The sequence below is a fragment of the Dioscorea cayenensis genome, chromosome 15 (assembly GCF_009730915.1).
Source record: "Dioscorea cayenensis subsp. rotundata cultivar TDr96_F1 chromosome 15, TDr96_F1_v2_PseudoChromosome.rev07_lg8_w22 25.fasta, whole genome shotgun sequence".
Lineage (NCBI taxonomy): Eukaryota > Viridiplantae > Streptophyta > Magnoliopsida > Dioscoreales > Dioscoreaceae > Dioscorea > Dioscorea cayenensis.
Window position 1 is genome coordinate 12,925,740 of NC_052485.1, and position 19,671 is coordinate 12,945,410.

General features: G+C 33.0%; 1 protein-coding gene across 1 annotated transcript; it reads right to left on the reverse strand.

The window, feature by feature from the left end:
• Positions 1–15,613: 15,613 nt before the first annotated feature.
• Positions 15,614–19,575, reverse strand: LOC120276983. The gene is made up of 5 exons (XM_039283721.1): positions 19,168–19,575; positions 18,946–19,075; positions 18,774–18,866; positions 16,696–16,899; positions 15,614–16,078 (listed from the first exon to the last, which is right to left on the reverse strand). Exons 1-5 carry the CDS (start codon positions 19,485–19,487, stop codon positions 15,869–15,871), a joined length of 957 nt encoding a protein of 318 aa, XP_039139655.1. The 5' UTR covers positions 19,488–19,575; the 3' UTR covers positions 15,614–15,868.
• Positions 19,576–19,671: the final 96 nt, after the last annotated feature.

A 19,671-nucleotide genomic window follows, 5' to 3' on the forward strand; every position in this document is an offset into this window, starting at 1 on the left:
AAATGAGTTTTCTGTTTAAGAAATGAGTTTTCTGTTTAAGAAAATGAGTTCTCTGTTTAAGAAATAAGGTTTCTGTTTAAAAAAATGAGTTCTCTGTTTAAGAAATGAGTACATGCATTACTCTTCATGCTAACCTAAATTCTTTTGTTTGTAGTTATAAGTTTGTTTGTAGTTATAATGTAATCATGCTAACCTAAATTCTTTTCCACAAACTTATTAAATTTTTAATATAAATATCGTTATCTCCATATAATAAAGAATGGCCGTCTTTATGCTTGGTTGTCTTTATTTAACTATCGATGTTTTTGTTTATTATATTGTGTTTACATTTAAAAAAATGCTTAAATATCATTGTTTATTTTTAAATATGTACGAGAGGTCAAGATTAATTGGTTTTTATACCCAAGATTAATTTGTCACGTAAATATTGGTTTTTCTGTTCAAATATCAATGTTCCTTTTTAAAAAAAAATGAGTTTTCTGTTTAAAAAATGAGGTTTCTGTTTAAGAAAGAGTTTTCTATTTAAGAAATGAGGTTTCTGTTTAAAAAAATAAGTTCTCTATTTAAAAAATGAGGTTTCTGTTTAAAAAAATGAGTTCTCTATTTAAGAAATAAGGTTTCTATTTAAAAAAATGAGTTCTCTGCTTAATATATTCTTTTGTTTCTATTTCTATTTAACAAAACGGAATGCAAAAAAGAATGAAAAAATGTATATAAAAAGGTTTAACATGATATGATTAGGCGGTTGTTTTCCCACCATTTTTAAGGGCAACGATGGAATTTCATAACATGGAGCCAGTCCTAATGACCTGTAGGGGCAAAAAGGAAGTGAAACGATAAAGGAAGGGTTGTCTGAGATATTCAAAACTCACAGGGGCTGTTTGGGAAGTTTTGAAATTCTTGATGGGTAAACAGTAATTTTCCCTTATTAATACTGGTTAGATTTTGAAAAATATTTACATATTTATAATCAACACAATAATGTGATTGAGCATATCATAATTTATAAATATATTAAATAAAATTCAATAAACATATCAAAAATTTTAAAACAATACCACACTAATTCAACAACCAAATAATCTTTTTTTTATAATTTATAAATATTAATTTAATATCTTAAATAAAATCCAATAAACATGTCATGATAATTTAATATAATTTAAAATATAAATTCAAGAAAAACACAACATTAAAAAATAAAAAATAAATTTTATACATAACCCCCGGTTGACTTAGTTCGACCAAACCAATTCAACCAAGTACAACAAAATCAATTCCCTATGTTGGGTTTTAATATGACCCAACCTGTTGACATGGCAGGGTCCAGTCAAACTGGTTTTCAAAACATTTGTAATAATAGAAAATCAGGGTAACCTTACCATCTCACTTACATGGTAATTATATTTCTCAACTTACATCAAACCAAACAATAAAAACATAAATACAACATTTACAATTTACATCAAACCAAACAATATTGATATAATTTGAAATATAGCATTTTCACTTAGATGTCATTTCACTTATATTGCAATTTCACTTATAGCAAACCAAATAGCCTCTTAGCATAAAACCCACAAACACACATCCTACCCTTAAACTTTTTAATCTTAATAACTTTGAAGAATTGATGTCTTATCTTGATTCAAGTAACTAATATGAATATTAAGGGGGGTTTTTTTTTTGGTAGTAGTTTTTTGATAGGATCATGTTTAGTGCTTATTGATTTTAATAATTACAATCATACACATCAAACAAATTGCATTTTATCCAAAGATTTAGAGATGTTTATATATACGACTAAATATAATATTTACATATAAGTCTATCTATTAATAAATTATCCATATAAGTAGGTATGACTATATCACTAATGGTACTATTAATCCTCGCTAATATGTGTGTCTCCAAATTATATTAGAGATAAAATAATTCTAAAAACATTTATAATCATTTATATTTTTATGTAATAAAATACTTTCAAAATTAATCCACTTGTTTTCCATACAACATATATGAAATATAAATCTATATTATTCTCTTCTACAATTGGAATGATAATTAATCTTATCTTGAATGACTACAAACCTTTTATGTATTCATTATATAACCCATCATGTCAATATATAGCCCCCATATTAGAATCACTTGCTAACAACATTAAATTAATATATTTCATATATAAGATTTAATCATACCTTCATGTCATGAGGACCTTTTGTAACCAAAATCACTCTTTCTCTTTTTGGTAATGTTTGATTTAAGAGTTATGCAATGATTCATTTTAATATTTGTTAATTTCAAATATTCACAATGTTACAAAGAGTTACAACTCTAATAGTTAAGATATATTATTTTATCACATGTAGTAGTAAAAATAAGTATAAAAATCATATTTTATCTGATAGGTTGTGAGGTATTTTAAGATTATAAGGAACAAAGAAAATCATGTATCAATTTATCATTAATCTTTTCTATATACAATGCAAATGAAGAACAAAATATACCATCAAATATGAATAGTATAAGAATTATAATTATGCATGCAATAAATGAAAACTAATTTATTGTTAAAAAATATCTAACATTATGTTTTTAGGGCATACTAGTTTTTCAATTTAGTGTATTAGATAATATTATTTTTTAAAAAACATTGTGTAGTTAGAATTAAGTGATTCTATATTATCACATGTGGAAGTGTTTGGATGGATGTAGAAGATTTTAATATAAATTTTAGTCTGATACTTCTTTGTGTTCTTTCATCCATGGCCCAATAGCTCCATCCTTATTATTGGGACTGAAAGGGAATTTTGGAAGAGCTTAAAAAAACGAGAAAAAGAGAAATGTTAGGCTTAGTTGAAGGTTTCATCCTCCATCATGGCTTTCCAAACCAGAGAACAAAAAAAAACATTGCTTATTGTTGTAGATGATGGGTGCTTCAATTTCCTTTAAGAATACTTGTATTTTTGGAGTTGAATCTTGCTTGAATTGTGAAGGAATTCTTGGGTTTACTATAGAGGTACTGTAGCAACCGGAACTAGGGTTTGTATTGGTTAATTAAGATGATGATGATGGTTGGAAATGTGTTGGTTGAGTTTAGGGCTTAATCAAATCAAGTTAAGTGGGTTAAGGATTGATTTGGGCTTGGTTGAGATTATGGGTCAATGATTTTGGAGTGAACCAATTCAATGAGATTTGGGGTTCGTTGAACCAAGACGGTTTAAGAGATTTTGTTTAAAAATTGGAATTGATTCAAGGCTGGTTGGTTCAATTGAACTTGGTTCAATGAAATTGAGGTTTGTTCAAGTTAGTTTAAGAGGGTTTAATCCAAATCAAATTGGTCTAAGTGCAAGTTGGAGGCTAGTTTGATTATGCAAGGTCGAGTTTGAACCGGTTGGATTGAGTAAGCCCATTTAGAGAGTCGGCTATTATTTCTTGTATTTTCTTTTGGATTCAATTCTGTCATTAGTTTGTCTTATTTATTTTGGATTCTCTCCTCTAATGTCTAGTAGAACAATAATTGGTTGGTAGAATAATCACTGAACAAGAATAAAAAGATAAGGGTGAAAGATCAGGTAGACTAGGATCGAGCTTTCAACAACAATAAAGCAATGCCCCGGGATGATTCCTATGTGCTATAGTGTATTGACTCACTCCTAATGTCTACCAGGTATATCCTAAGATCCTTGTGGGGGCTCTAAAGCAATGTTACATCTACAACTATCAAATACACCAAGTTCTGCAAGTGTAACTACGGGCTTCATACACGCCAAGTTTTGCAACTATACTAGGTAATCGCAACTACGGTAATTGACACTCACCAAGTTTTACACAAGCATCTATGAAAATCAAGCATGCCAAGTTATGCAAACACATGAATAAACATAAGAATGCAATAGAACTCCGTAGACATTAAAAACAAGTAGTCAAAGTATACTAAACAACACAGTTCAATCCCAAGGCACCGTGGAAGGGTTAGCCCCTCATGAATTCATACAGCTAAGAAGAAGAATTGAAAGTACTAAGGTAAGAAAAAAAATGATTTTCCCTTTCACAAATTCCTCTTAGTTGTGCTTCAAAAGCTTCATGGATGAACTAACTCTACTTCCCTTGTGCCTCCAACTCAACCTTGATCCCCTTAGACAGTGTGGTGAAGCTTGATCATCCTCTTGAGAGTCTCTCCCATTGTAGAAGAAAACCCCCGAACAAAAAATGAGGAGAAACCCTAAATTTGAGAGTTAAAAAAAGACTTTTGGGCTTGATATGGTCTGAGCACAATTGTGCTGAGACTGTGCTCTTTAGTGGGACTTCTGAGTGAATCGGCTAACTGTCTACTAAAGATAATCGCGGGGAGAGCACGACCGTGCTCTGCCCGTGCTTCACTTGAGTAGGACCGTGCAAGGATCATGCTGGTCGTGCTTCCCTGTGGGCAGAAAGTGCTTCAATTCAGAGAAAATTACCGAGAAGGAGCACAACCGTTCGCCGAATGTGCTTAGCTTGCAAGAACCCCCTTGCATGGTCAGCTACTCAAGCTTCTTCAGACAGTGAAAATTATGGGGACAGAGCACAATCGTGCTCTGCCTATGCTTGGTTTGGATACTTAGAAAAATCTCCATTCTTTGCTTGTTTTGTCCTCGATTTCACTCCTAATTACATTGAACCCTAAATTCCCACACCATGAATAATTATACCCATAATAGTATCAAATATATCCAGAATGTTCTAAAAGACAAGCAAACGAATGAATTGGGAGTAAGAAAAACAAGATATGAATTGCACTCATCAGTGGGGTTCAAGCTTGGGAGAGAGTTTCAGTTCTAATGAGAAACACAAGGGAGGGCAGGTGAATTGATAGTGGCTACTATTTTGAAATAATTACATAATGGTTAGTATTTTGAAATAATTGTTTAATTATTTCATTTTATTATGTTTAATAATTTATAGTCTTAAAGGATACTTAAATTTATTTGTAGTTTGCTATGCTATAGCAATCATATTAATACATCAGGTTTTGTATAATTATATGTAGTTTCAAATATGGCAAACATCTGTATATATGATTTAATTATTCATTTAAGGTATTTATTTTAATGGTTACGTATGCCTGGACTTTGAAATGATTTGTGAAACTTTGTGTGCTTATTGATATGCTTTTACCATCAATGCTTGTGGAAAATGTTTTCATTCTTGGTATAGGGATGGTGTTCTAGATCTGGACTTTGCGGGTATTATGCATATATTATACTATTGTGATTCCATAGGTTTGATGGTGGTATCCTACTACAGTAGACGATCTTCACAACCAGCCTTTTGAGATGGCTTGGTAGACTGGCTGATCTCTTTTCGTCCAATTCATGAGGAGGTGTAGGACCTTGATTGGACAGTCATCGGGGAGCTGGAGACACCATATATTGAATTGATGGGTTAATGTCAAGGACATGAGTCCCTTGATGGCTCTCAACCTAGTTGCGATAACGGCTAAGTCGAGGAGTGTTTTTAGGCTATTGTTTGAGAACGGTTTTGTAGTTCAGTCATGCAAAACTTGTTATTTTGGATTGTAATGAGGAGGTGAAACCCAGCTATTGCTCTTAGGAGGGCAACCTCTCAGAAAAAATTATGTTCCTTGGAAAAATTGATTTGATGATAAAGCGCGACAAGTTTTATGTTTTAATGCTTTTAAAACTTGTAGTTGCCAAATTTTGGTAATTGTGAGAATTGGATACTTTATTTAAACAATTGGTCTTTATATACTTTATATTATTTTTATTTGAAATTATTGGGCCACTATCAACCAACTGAAATGTGTTACAGTTGCAGGAGCACGACCCTACTAGATTGTTTGTGCAAGTATAGAGCTAGTCAGGGTTGAACCCCGGGTTACAATGGGTCCCTTTCCTTTCTATTTGTTTGTGTCATGGTCTTGTAGTATATGTACCCGCATACATGAGTATTTAGGTTTCTGGTATGCATATATTTGAACTTGTAGTTTGTGTAAAAGTTGTTAGTCGTGTTTTGTAAGTATGATTTTATTTTACAGGGGATGTCAGTTTCCAGTTAAAATGAGTTTTTAGCTTATGGGTGTCACATTTACTTCGGTAAAAGGGGTGGGTATCACATTGTTAGTTGTTGGTGTCCATGTAAATTCTGTATTCCTTGTATATTAGTTTTATTTTCTTATATATTAACTCTTTAGGCTCTTTTTTCACAAAAAAAATTTTTTTTAAAAAATTGCCCCTTTGTGTCTAACCCTGCATGCCTCATGCTTGACCCTGAATATCCTGCATCCTCACTCACCATGCAAGCCTCATGTGCACAACACACACATCTAGCTGACTAGCCCCAATAGCTCCACTAAGGCTTCCTTTCGATTAGTACCTGCTTTAATTGTTTGCCATATTTGATTCGAACGAATCGAGAACAAATCAGGGTTTTCAATTAGGTATATTTTTTACTTAACAATGGTAAAAACTACCAAGGATATAATGCATCTAATCATAAAATCCTTAGTAGTTTGAATTAACAGTAATGGGCTTTACCCATGTGTAAGTTTTCTAATAGACACGATTTTGTTATATCATTCTAGAGAACATATAACATATGCTCTTTATTTAGATCAAAAGGACACCAACACTTTTGCTGATCGTTTTGAAGAATGGGCTAACATCAAATATTGCATTCAAACATGATTTCATAATTATTCAATTTCCTTTGTCACCCTCCATGTTAGACAATTTGAATTGGCCAAAAATGTATGTGCATGGGATTCGTTGACACTCGATATAAAAAGGCTAATTTTGCTCATTAACATCAAATCATGAACACCAGGTTAGAGTATTGATGATTTTTATTCTAAAATGAGCTATAAATTTAATTTGTTGGTTGTGTAAAAACTTTAGTTGCAAAATGGCATCATATTGAGTTAATTTTAAATATGCAAATTTCTATTATATATATACACTTCTGTTATTTATTAGATCTCACCTTAACAATACAAAGCAAAGTTTGGTTAAAACAAATTAGTAACATTATATGTTATATTAGGCTTGTTTTGCTTGTATACCTTTACAAAAATTTGTTTTTGCATGTTATTACTGATAAAATTGAAACTACTTGTATAGCCTATTCATAATCATGGTTAACCAACACAATAAAAAAATTAATTAAACAAAATCCCTATCCATCCTTTCTCTTCTCTCCCTCTTTCTATCTTCCCTGACCTTTATAATTATTTATATTTTAATTTTAAATAAATATTAAAATATCAAAAAAATTATTCTACAAGCATTTTATATCGAGTGTGTGACTAAAATAATATGACTAAAATGGCAACTCAATTGTTTAAATAAAATTGTAAAATAATATTTAAAATAAAAAATATGTGACAAAATTCACAAAAACATTTGAGATAGCTGCCATTGCTCTTATAGGCAATTCATATGGTCATTTTCTTATCCTAGCTGATGTGGGACTAAATGTAAGTAGTATAAAATACATCTATTGTTTATATCTTTTAGTAAAGATACAATATCAACTCAAAATAAATTGATGGATTGGTTAGAGTGATGTTGATATAAGTGTGTTGGTGTTATGAGGCCATGGGTTCAAACCTAAATTAAAGTTTTAAAATTTTTAAAATACTTATCATAATTTCAAATAAATTAAAATAATTAAAAACTTTTGTAGTTATTGATTTATTTTATTAAAAACTTATTATATAGTGTTTTAATAACATTTTTAAAACAGGATATTAGTTGATGGGGATTAAATTTAAATATGTTAGATAATCATTAATTTTGTTTTTAATATTATAAAATAGCTAAATATAGAAATGATAAATCTAACAAATTTTAAAATATTAATGGTTATGTTATAATATGACAATTGTTAATATAATCTTATAATTAATATTTTTATCCTAATGTAAATTTTTTTTATTAAAATATATTGTTAATATGAAGATTAATAAAAATTTATAGTCAAAAATTTTATTTTTATAAACTATGTTGTAGGAAAAAAAAATTATTGATATGTTAAAATTTTAATTTAATTATTTATTAATCAAGATTGAGTATTATGATTTTAACTTAATAATATGTTTAGGATTTTGGAGGTTATATTAAAAGAAATACATATAATTGTTGTAGAAGGAATTATACATAATTATGGTTTAACCACCTAATTATAGAAACCAAATAGGATTATGGTTGAAGATTTTAGAGATAACATTACAAAGATAATAATATAATAACATGATGATGCTCAATATTTACTGATATCAATTATAAGATTTTAAGTTATATTTACTTTACTGCATGGACAAAATACAAAAAATATGTTTTAATTAATTAATGTTCACTAGTTATATATGTATATATATATATGATTATAATAAGCCAACATCAAATCTGGATGAGTTGGTTAAAGCATATCTTTCTCAAGGAAAGGCCGCCGATTCGAATCCTCTAAAGATTGGGAATTTTAATAAAATTTTTGCGAAAAAATTAAAAAAAAATTGTCAACCCGCCGGGTTGGACTCGGGTGACTCGGCGGGTCGCCGGGTTGGAAAAACCCAACCCGTAACCAGACCCGCTACAGTGCGGGCCAGTTACTGGTTGCCAGCCCGGCCCTCCGGGTCAGCTGACCCGGCGGGTTTCGCCGGGCCAAAAGTCGGCCCGTGCCCCCCTCTACTCACTACCTCAACTCCCATGGCATTTCTTGCCCTCAAACCTATCAATGAAATGAAGTCACTGTTGTCTACCTCATCAATCTCCTTTCCATTCCTATCCTTCAAAATAAATCTCCAAATGAAGTGCTTTTTCTCACTCCACCTAGGCTTTCTCACCTTTGTGTCTTTAGAGGTATTTGTTTTCCTTTTTTAAGCTCCATCCTCACTAATAAATTCACACCAAAGTCAACCATATGTGTTTTTCTTGATTATTTTCTTTGTAAAAAAGGATATCACTGTCTTGATCCTTTTACTTCCAACCTCTATATTTCTGCCATGTTCATTTCCTTAAGATGGACTTTCTATAAGCTAAAAACTCCATCCACCCTTATTCCTCCCTATCTCCTTTAGTTATGATTCTTTTAAATGTTGCCCCTACCTCATTATCCCACATCACCATCACTCCATCTCCATCAACTCTAACTACAACACAAATACCAACTCCTCTACCCAAACATCCTACAATCACTCATGCGTGTGATCACACCCGTGTTCCTCATAAGTTCAGTGACTATGTTACTTACAACACAACCACTCATAACTCACTAGATCTCGATGCCACTTCCTTCACACAAGCTAACAAATATCCACACTAGTGATAAGCTATGCTTGGTAAATTTAATACTCTTCATCAAAATCAAACTAGGGCTTTCGTTCCTCACCACCTATGCCAACATTATCAGATGTAAATGAGTCTTTCGAACAAAAAGAAAATCCAATGAAATCCAAAACTTTAGGATCTCATCTTTACTCCCTCTAAAACTGATACTTCACTCTTAATACAATCCATTTCCTCTCATGCTACCTTTATCTTGGTTATATGGATGATGTTCTCATTGTATGTTCACCAACCTTCATTTCGTTACTAATACATGACATTAACACCACTTTTTCAATAAAAGACCTTGGCTTATTCAGTATTTCCTTGGTATTGACGCTACACTAGCACCATTTGGACTAGTACTCCTCACCCAAACTAAGTACACTAGTGACATTCACTATACCCATCTTGACACATGTAAACCTATGCCTACACCCATCATTTTATTCTACAACAATCTAAAAATCATGAAGCCCTTGTCTCTAATCCTACTAGATACTATAGCATAGTTGTGCTCTTTAGTACCTTTATCTTAATCACCCTGATATATAATTTGTCATAAATAAAGTATCCCAATCCCGCCATTGCCCTATTGATGCTTACTGAACAGTAGATAAACAGATTCTATAATACTTGTGACCAAAACCACCTCACTCACTCTTACTGACTAGTGTTGACTATTCTAATGATCATTGCTCTACCTTTGGCTATTGTATTTTTCTACGTTCTAGCCTTATTTCATGGAGTGCTAAGAAACAACCTGTTAGTTCCGGTGGAGTAGGTGCTTGTAAAGTTTTTAGCTCAACTCTCTAGTAATGAAGGCAGACACACACAATCAACCATGCAAGAAAGAGACACAATATGATCACCCAGTTCGGAAAAACCCTTGCCTACATCTGGGGGCATAGCTCAAAGAAACAATTCACTAAAGCAGGTTAGGTAATGATAATACAAACACATCCTCTCACCCTTACATTGACAAACAAAACCCTCTTAAGATTGCCGGATGCTTACACTCCTCAACCTTCACCAAAGGGTCTCTCTCTCGTGGCTTATCCTAAATCTTCAAACTGGGTATCTTATATAGACGCACCAACATCTCAATAGATCCTCCTCTTTTAGACTTCTCCGTGACTTTCTAACTTGGGCACTTTCCAAAGTTAAATATTGTAGCACCCAGTCGCAACACTGCCCACCTTGCACGCTTAACATGGCTAAGTTCTAGCCTAGTTGCAACTGAACTTGCACACCTTCAACCTCCCGGTTCCTTCAGTTCGCTTCATAGTAGTTGACTCATTCTTGTTCCTCCTACTTGCAACCGTTTCCTTCCTCACGTCATTTCAGCAAGTCTCCTCTCCCGAGGGTCGTACCCACCAAGACGCGAACAACCATCTCACCAAAGATGGCTACAAAAGATCTCTCGATCTTCATTCCAAACTTGGCCCAAGTTTGGTCTTCCCATATGATCTTCGTTTGTATCATGGATATATTGTTACTAAACTTGATCTCCTCTTATCCAAGTTTAGCCTTCAATATCTTCCAAGCATGATCTCCAATCATCCATGCTTGGATCTTCAAATCTTCAATCAATCCTCAATCTTCAATCAATGTCCTTGAATAGCTCCATCCATAATTAGCCTTCTTACTATCTTGTACTCCATAATGATCTTCTCTCAATAAAGAATAATTTCTCTCTCTTTAAAATAGATCTTTCATAAAAGGAATTTATCAAAGATATGATTTATCATCCCAAATCTTACCAAGGATAGATAAAATCATACCTAAGATAAAACTTATCCTTCTTTGATGAGAACCCTTTATCTTGATGCTCTTCCCAAAAATATTTATTCATCAATGAAACCAATGAGAGAAAAATCTCTAAACAAAAATACTTCATCATGATCTTCTAGGCCATCATGCGTTTAGCCACATCATCTTCCTTGCCACTTTTCCTTTTTGCCAAGTCATCATTGCCACGTCATATTTCTTTGCCAAGTCATCTCTTGGCTAGTGCCAATCCAAGTCTTCAGACCTAACACAACCAATTGTTGCTTGTTCTAATATAGAAGTTAAATATAGAAGCATTGCCCTTGCCGATGCTGACTTTATTGGATCACTTTACTACTTAGCGATATTAGTTTATCCAACCTCAAGCCCACTCTATAGTGTGATAATCTAGGTGCTACTTTTCTTGCTATAGATTCCGTTTCACATATTCAAACAAAGCATATTAAAATCGATATCCATTTAGTTTGTGATCTAGTTGTTAAGGAGACTTTGTTTATCTATCATATATCTACTTTTTTTTGTACCTAGTGTTTTTGTTCTTGGGTTTCTCTTTACTCTAGATCCAATTTAGCATGTTACTATTTTACTATAGGAGATTACTGTTGAGTGATTACTGTAGTAACTCAAGGGGTTTCTTAGAAGCCTTTGGTTTTTTTTCTTTCTTTTTCTTCACTTTCACATGAGAGTTTGCCCTAGGAGAGCTTTCTTCCTCTTTTTTCTCTAATTTTGAGCTTATGTATGTTAATTTCAAACACCTTTCTTTCCTTTAAATTCTTGGGATTTTATTAGCGTCTTTGAAGCTTTAATTTCCTTGGTTGTTGAGTTTTTATGGATCTTCTAAATTCCTTAAATTTTAGATGAATTTATTTTTGGACTTCTGCATGAGTTCTTTTAGCTTCTGGCTTGATATTATTGCATAATTGGGTGTGATTTTGGTGATCCTTGAAGAATGCCATTAGACTTAGATTGGTTGTTATTAAGTAGGGGAATGGGTATTGAATTGTTATTGCTTAATTTCTTTATACATTATAGGGGGTTCATAGCACCCTTGAATTTTATTTCCGAATGTTCTTCTAATTGGTGAATGAATCCATTGATCTATAGCTTGATGTTTTGGAAGCTTGAGATGTTGTTTTAAACCTTAGGTGTGTGATGATATTGATTTATTTAGATGTTCATAATGTATTTAAATGAGCTAAAAGAACTTGGTGAATTGCTAAGAATTAGCAAGTTTTAATGTTGAAGAATTAAACTTTTCATTGTTGCTAGCGCACTGGGAGATGTTAGAATTTGGTTGCTTTTTGGGATGAAAGAAGTATAGGTGATTTATGTTTTAGTCTTCATTTGATTTTGCATGAATTCTATGGGTTTCCTAGATTTGATTTACATAAAAGTGTGGGATGGGAAATAGTATGACTTCATATGTATTATACTAGGAAATTTATTTAATCTATGGAAACTTGTGAAATAGTTTAGAATGGTTTTGCATATCTTGTATATGTTAGTAGTTGGTATAGGTGTAGTATGCTAATTTGGGTGTTTGATTGATGCCCGTAAGATAATCGGCATAATGCCGCTAAAAGTTGTAGCCTTTGAGTTAGTAGTATTTTATTCTATACTTTTAAGATTTCATAGTTCAAATTTAGAAAAATGTTTTGGTATTGTGTGGTTTAGGTTATCAATTTAGAATGTGAGAGGATTGGAGTAGATGGGCTTAATTTAGTTATTTTGCACTAGTCCTACTAGGCTTAATTGACTTGAATTAATTTAGTTCAATTTAATTGAGCTTGACTAGTCTAGTTGAGGTGAACCAACCTAGGAATGGGGGTGGGGCGGGGAATCCCCGTTCCCCGCGGAGCCCCGCCCCGACGGGGCGGGGATTCCCCGAAATATCCCCCCGCAGGGCGGGGAGCGGGGAAAAATTCCTCCCCGCCTAGCAGGGCGGGGGCGGGGAATGGTCTCCCCGCCCCACGGGGATCCCCGCCCGATCCCCGCGGGGATTCTCCAAAAGAATATATTATATATTTTTAATATACTTATTAAACATTATTTCAACATTAACATAATATTATATATATATATAATCAATAATATTTATTTGTTAATATTTTTAGTTATTATTATGGAACTCACAATTATTTCATACAACTTATTAACTATTTAAATTTATATATTTCATTAAAACATATTTATTTAATAAAATCTTAAATTATTTTAATAAAATTATTATATAATAAATCTACAAAATTAAAATTCAAACTTCTAATTTTCAAATTTCTAATATTCATAAAAACTAATTATTTATTTAATTTAAATGAATTGGATAATTAGGTAATTGTAATTTGTCTAGATTTTTTTTATTCAAATATCCATGTGTTGCTACATATAAGCATTATTTTTTTTTATTCAAATATCCATTTGTCAAAATTTTTTCATCATACATTATATTTTTTATTTTCAATTGTATATAGCATCTTTAGCATGTGTAATATAAATGCATTAGAAATATTATAGTTATTTATAGAAAATTTTTCCCCCGCGGGGAATTTTAACCGGGGAATATTATAGTTAGAAATATTAGTAGTTATTTATGAATGCATTAGTTATGTCTCTCATGTGAGGACTTTGTGAATTTCATATTTTATAGGCCACAAGATCTCAATCAAGGGTAAAAAAACCTGCAGAGAAATAGGAGCCAAGTTCCTCAATTAGCTAGTAAGGTATGTGAATAGATTATTTTTTTTCAAAAGTTGTTTGAAAGTGGATTGCAAACTGTATTTAAATAATTTTATTTATGTTCTTTTTTATTTAAATAAACCCTTTTATGTTGTTATAAGCATGCTATGACATTCATTATCTTCTTTTACAAGGACTATTAACTTGTTTTATATCCCGACCTACAAATGGAATTTTGTTGACTCTCTTTATATTATTATTCTTGCGATATGATTTTTAAAAGTATTTACGTGCAAATGTGAATGCTGGTTTTTGGAGCATGTATGAATGACATCCATACTATTATAAATTTTCTTTATTAAGAAGGCACGGAGATCACCTAATAAAGAATTTGCGGGACACCTCTAGGTGAACAGAAACATCGTAATTCACGACATGTGTGAACTCAAAGATCAACGCTAAGGTGATCTAAATTTATTTTATATGACCTTAGAATGCACAAAATTTGGCATTGGCGAACCCTGAGTTAGCCTCGACCATTGCTAGTTTTAGGCTAATTTCTTGACAAACCCATTGAATTGATTTATGTTGTAAATGTCATAAACATTATCTATAAAATATGTATATTAAGGGTTAATTAGATTTCAAAACTTTCCTTCTTAACCATCTTTTATTTTACTTAGTTCTCTATCTCCTCACTAAGTAACTAAAAATTACTTGTTATGTTCCTAATCCATATTTTTCCTGGTTTAATTTCGTAGTTTGGCTATGCACTAGGTACTATTGTGCTGAGTGCCGTCAATGGGTTCCATACGCCTTGCATTTTATAGGTTTGGTTTTTTTAATCCAGTCTTGTATTAGTGAGGGATGCACTGTGTGAGCCTTAGATGTTTCTATAAACTTTTATTGTATGCATCTTGTATGTTTCAAAGTACTAAGCATGTTTCTGTACATTTTACATAGATTCAATGGTTTGGAAAACTTTTTTCTTAAACTGTGAACAAGATATCAATATGCTTGTGATATTTTGAAGTAAGTGGATATGAAAGATATGTACGTTGTTTATTTCCGGATATCTTAGAGATTGCCACGTGCTAAGCCTTGGGTCAAGACATGACAACTTCTTGACAAAATTATTGAAGTTCTAACCAAAACTTCGGTAGTCACATCTTTCCAAAACTTTGGTTGTCACATCCTTTCAACGACTTTGTGGCAATCTCATGGTTTTTGCACCCATGAGTTTGAGGGATGATATTATAGAATATTGTTGGATAATTTTTTTTAACTATTTTTGAGGAATTTAACTGTATATTTCAAGGCATAATTATGTTACAAATACTCTCTTCAATTACAGTTTCCGTTACTTAATATGAACAAAATATTTGCATGTAAATAAGCCTATAGTTGTATCACAAATACTACAATTAATCAAGTACCTTTTTACAACTTTTTCACAACAACTATTCTCTTCATTGTATATTAACTAAAATTAGAAACCATATATTTGACTGAAATGTTTGTATCTTTTATTAACTTGTAGAGTCTATGTTTACATAGATTCAATGTATATTAACAAAATTATATAATTTATATGATATCAAAGACTATTTTTATATATTCCATAATAACTTGTATATGAAATCTTACATACATAGAAAAACTATATTTACTCCATTGCCTAGCTGACAAAAATGATGTGTTATTTTCATTTGGCTCCTCCTTTTATCATGTAGACAATGAATATTACTTCCAAAGTAATAAAAAAGTCAGATAGGCTAAATAATCATATGAAATATTCGTAGTATAGTTATGCAAACAAAGAAGATTTTAGGGAAGCATAGGTAGAACAATAAGCTTCCTAAATTGAATAAATTCCAGATTAAAACATATAACAATCATTTTTTCGACAAATTCAATGGTGACAGACATTTTTGCCATGTCAACGAAAGCCAAACATCAAGATCTCTCTGAAGAACAACAGAAATATATACCAAGATATATTAAAATTCAACAAAGAATGATAACCTTACAAGTTTGGCAGAAACCATGGCCATGTTCAAATCTCTAGTGAAGCATCAGGACCATGGCCATGGAGCATCTCTCCATATACACCACCGATTTCCTTTGTCCTTGTCTCGAGTAGAACTTGAGAGGTTAGCTTCAGTTTGTCTATATCTAGAGCAGCAAAGTTCTTGATCACGCTTTAAAGCATCGGCCCTGTACATTGAGTTAGTGTACTTTGGATGACTTTGAAAAGCAACAGTTTTCCACCAAAGTTCGAGAGCCTAGGCAGGAGAAATTCAGTAACTGAACATCAGAACAAAGGGCAATATAAAGAATGCCATGTTATTCCAGGAAGAAAGATGCCCATAGTACCAATACACACTGTAAATAGATCTTTGAGGAAAAGTGAAAATTGCTGCATGAAAGCTTGCAGAGAAAAAAAGGGGAAGGCAGGAAAAGATCATAGTAAGTTTGAGAAGACTAATGCTTGGCCGAAAGGAAAATGAACAGAATGTTCAATGAAGCTAAACCAGAACATGCATTATTATATACTCAAAAATCAAAAAATGCTATTTGTATTAACAAAGTCAAAATAAATGTAAAATGAATGAAAAGAAAATTTAGTATATCAAGAGCTATACCTTAGCTAATCTAATTAAGAAACATATTGTTGATCTTGCAACAAATATGCTAAAAAAGATATAAATTTTCATGCTGTATTTACAATGCAAAGGATGCATGATAAATTACAAATATAGATATAGATGGGTTATTGGTTATTTAAACGGCACAGATCAACAACACTGTGTATGACAAATGTATGCAGAAGTGCTCTAGCTACGAATAGTTAAAAGCATTTTGAGAACAGTAGAAAATATATTTATCAGAAATCATTTACCTGCCAATATATCCACATGGCAACCTTATGAGGCATCAGCCAAAAATAGATTGCCAACTCAAGGGTACCAGAAGAAGAATTGATTCTCTTGGCACTGAGAGTAGCAGTGAAGTAAGTCCCAAGTGAGGGATGCTGAACTAAAATTCTAATGAAAAGTTCATCTCCTGGTGAATTAGCATGGATATTCCAATTTCCTAGCATATCCTGCAATTAATTTCAAAGAATCCAATGGCTCAAAAAAAATTAACACAAAGAAAGTTTTAAATGCTAGTTTGAAGAAGGAGACAGTATACATAAGTAAGCCATAGAAGATAAATATAAAAATCAGAATATTAGCAAGACTGGAACTAATTGAGAGATGCTTGCAACACCATAGCAAGCAATCAATGCTGTTAGTGGGCAAAATAATTAAGAAAGGTATGGGCACAATTGAACACAATAAAGTGATACTTGATAGCACAATCATCAAACCAGGAAAAAAGTAACTTAAGACACTAAGGTAGAGTTTAGTAGCATGAATAGAACAATGCAGACAAGACATGACAGGCCAATTTTATTGTTCTTAGAGGTGTTTGGTAGAGTATGGACAGAACAACATACAAAGCACCTCATTCATACCCCTACTATATTATACATTTCTCTCCATTCTTTCATGTTTGAAAACCATGATTTTGGCTTAATTTATTTATTAATTTTTAATCTTAAAAGCCCGGGAAACCAGTCAGAAAAGCCATTATCCCTAGCATTGTTAGCTAAGAACTTTTGTAATCTCAAAGAAAGCTCTTCTGAAAGTGTAGATGCACAAAACCAAAATTGCTTTATGCACCAAAAGTTTTATAATACTAAAAGATAGGATGAAAGAAATAGATTATGCAAAGTTCATTGATAAATATAATTACTTTGGCCATGACCAAGAGCCAAAATGTACACATCCCACTTGTGATAATGCAAGACTATTTGCGTCAGAGAAGATTTTTTAAATTCTTCCTCTTTAATTTTTTCATTTCAACTCTTAAACATTTACAGCTATCATTTGCTTTTTTATTATTCTATATCACACTCTATTTTTCAAAACAAGTGTGAGGGATTCCCAAGCCATCTGATGGATGAGTTCTAATCATGCAATTTATACACTTTACCTGGAGTAGTGCTACATTAACTCATCTTCCTAATTCATTTCCATTGTTCTTGTCCTTCTTTGATAAGAAAATAGTAACTATCAAGGCCTCTAGACCAGGTATATCTTGAACCTAGAAAATTTCGAATTCACATTATTGCATCATTTGGTATCCAATCAAGCAAATGAAAACAATTTCACAAATTTTGAAAGATAAGTAAATTTCATATATCTATGTCACACGGAGAAGCTCCAATACTGCCATAAGAGATTAAATTTAGATCAAGACAGGGAAAACTTGAGTCTGTTCCTTCCTTTTTTCTCCTCCACCCATGTCAAATGACACCTATCCCCCTCACCTATGCTTCTTCCTCTACCACCCATGAGACGAAAAACCTTTCGCCATAGTTTCTATCTTCTCAGATTCACTAAGCTATGTTTCCATTCTGAAACACATTAGCTTAATCCTGCTAACCACCATGATAGCCGGACAACAGTTTCCCCTAATCACCGCCATTCTAGGTCCAATAATACCATGAAAGAAAACTTGATTAGGTTATGAGTCTATATGAATCCTGTTCATGAGTATCATTGTTGGATTAAGCTAAAAAAAAGGAGCCAAACCACATATTTAGCTTACATTTGAGTCAACATGTAACCGCAGGCACATAAAGGACCCTCCAAATCGCTTTTTTTAGTAGATTACTTATCATTGCATTCCAAGTTAATACTTTCTCAGATAGAATTTCACATGGTTTAGATTACATGCTAAAGTAAAGAGCCAAAATTAAAAAAGGTTAAGGTTTTTCATAATTCCCTCTAAAACTGTAATGGTTATTGCATGTCTTCGCCTTTTCAGTGCCATTGAAGGATATGAATGAAATTGAGCAAAAAATATCTAATGCCCCCTTGCTGAGAAGTTATATAGATGAGCACAAAGCTAACAAAAGGAACAACATACCATGAATGGGCTGACATGCAAGGGCTTGGCAACCAAATCTGAACGCGGATTAAAACTAAACAATACTCTCTCCCCCCATGGCGTGTTTGTCACCTGCTTACCCAAAAACCATGAAATACAAGATTAACACAGACGAATTTGTAGAAATCACAAAGCATCAACCATCACTCACCTCAGCAATGCACATCTTGAGCTGGCGAGAAGACTCCTCCTCCTCCTCCTCCTCCTCCTCCTCATAGCAGTAGTAAACACTGAGTGGGTTCTGGTCATACCCCACACTAGCAGGGATTGTCAGCAAGAGCCTGAAAGTCATGAAATTCCCATCAATCACTTGTAAATCCAAACATAGGAAACTCATGGATAGGAATTTGAAGAAAAATTTAAATGGAATTACACTGGACCGGTAGTTTGAGCGACCTCGCGGGCTTGATCGGCGGAAAGTCGGGAGGGCTGGAAGTGCGGCGCACGGTCGAGATCGATGAGGGCGTAGCGGACGGGGTAGTCAAAGGCATGGTGAACGGGGCGGAGGCGAACGTGGTGCACGCGGCCGTCGTAGAGCTGCACGGCATCATCAGGTAGGGGAGTTGGCGGAGCGGAGGGTGGTGCCGGAGGGAAGAGGAAGTGAGGAAGGGATCGGACGGCGAGAGCGAGGGAGAGTAGCGCAGACTTGGCCAATGTGGAGGCAATGGAGCCCAGCAGGTAAAAGGCTTCCATTTCCTCCCTATCTTTCTCCTTCTCCACCGGCCTCTTGATATGAGTCAACACTTTTAACAAAGTCGGGATTTTGTTTTTGGAGGACCAAAATGCTGCTCAGAGTCAATACAGACAGGATTTTATGCAATTTCTTAAGGTGTTTTTTTTTTTCTTTGGGAAACATAAAGGCTTTGTTTGGTTGGGG

What these genes read in the sequence shown, in the direction of transcription:
- LOC120276983 (XM_039283721.1), bottom strand. Translation starts at nt 19,487, where the DNA reads ATGGAAGCCTTTTACCTGCTGGGCTCCATTGCCTCCACATTGGCCAAG. An exon ending in TCAAGATGTGCATTGCTGAG is followed by an intron (nt 18,867 to 18,945) that starts GTGAGTGATGGT and finishes TTGGGTAAGCAG; the next exon opens with GTGACAAACACGCCATGGGG. An exon ending in TGCATGTCAGCCCATTCATG is followed by an intron (nt 16,900 to 18,773) that starts GTATGTTGTTCC and finishes AATTAATTGCAG; the next exon opens with GATATGCTAGGAAATTGGAA.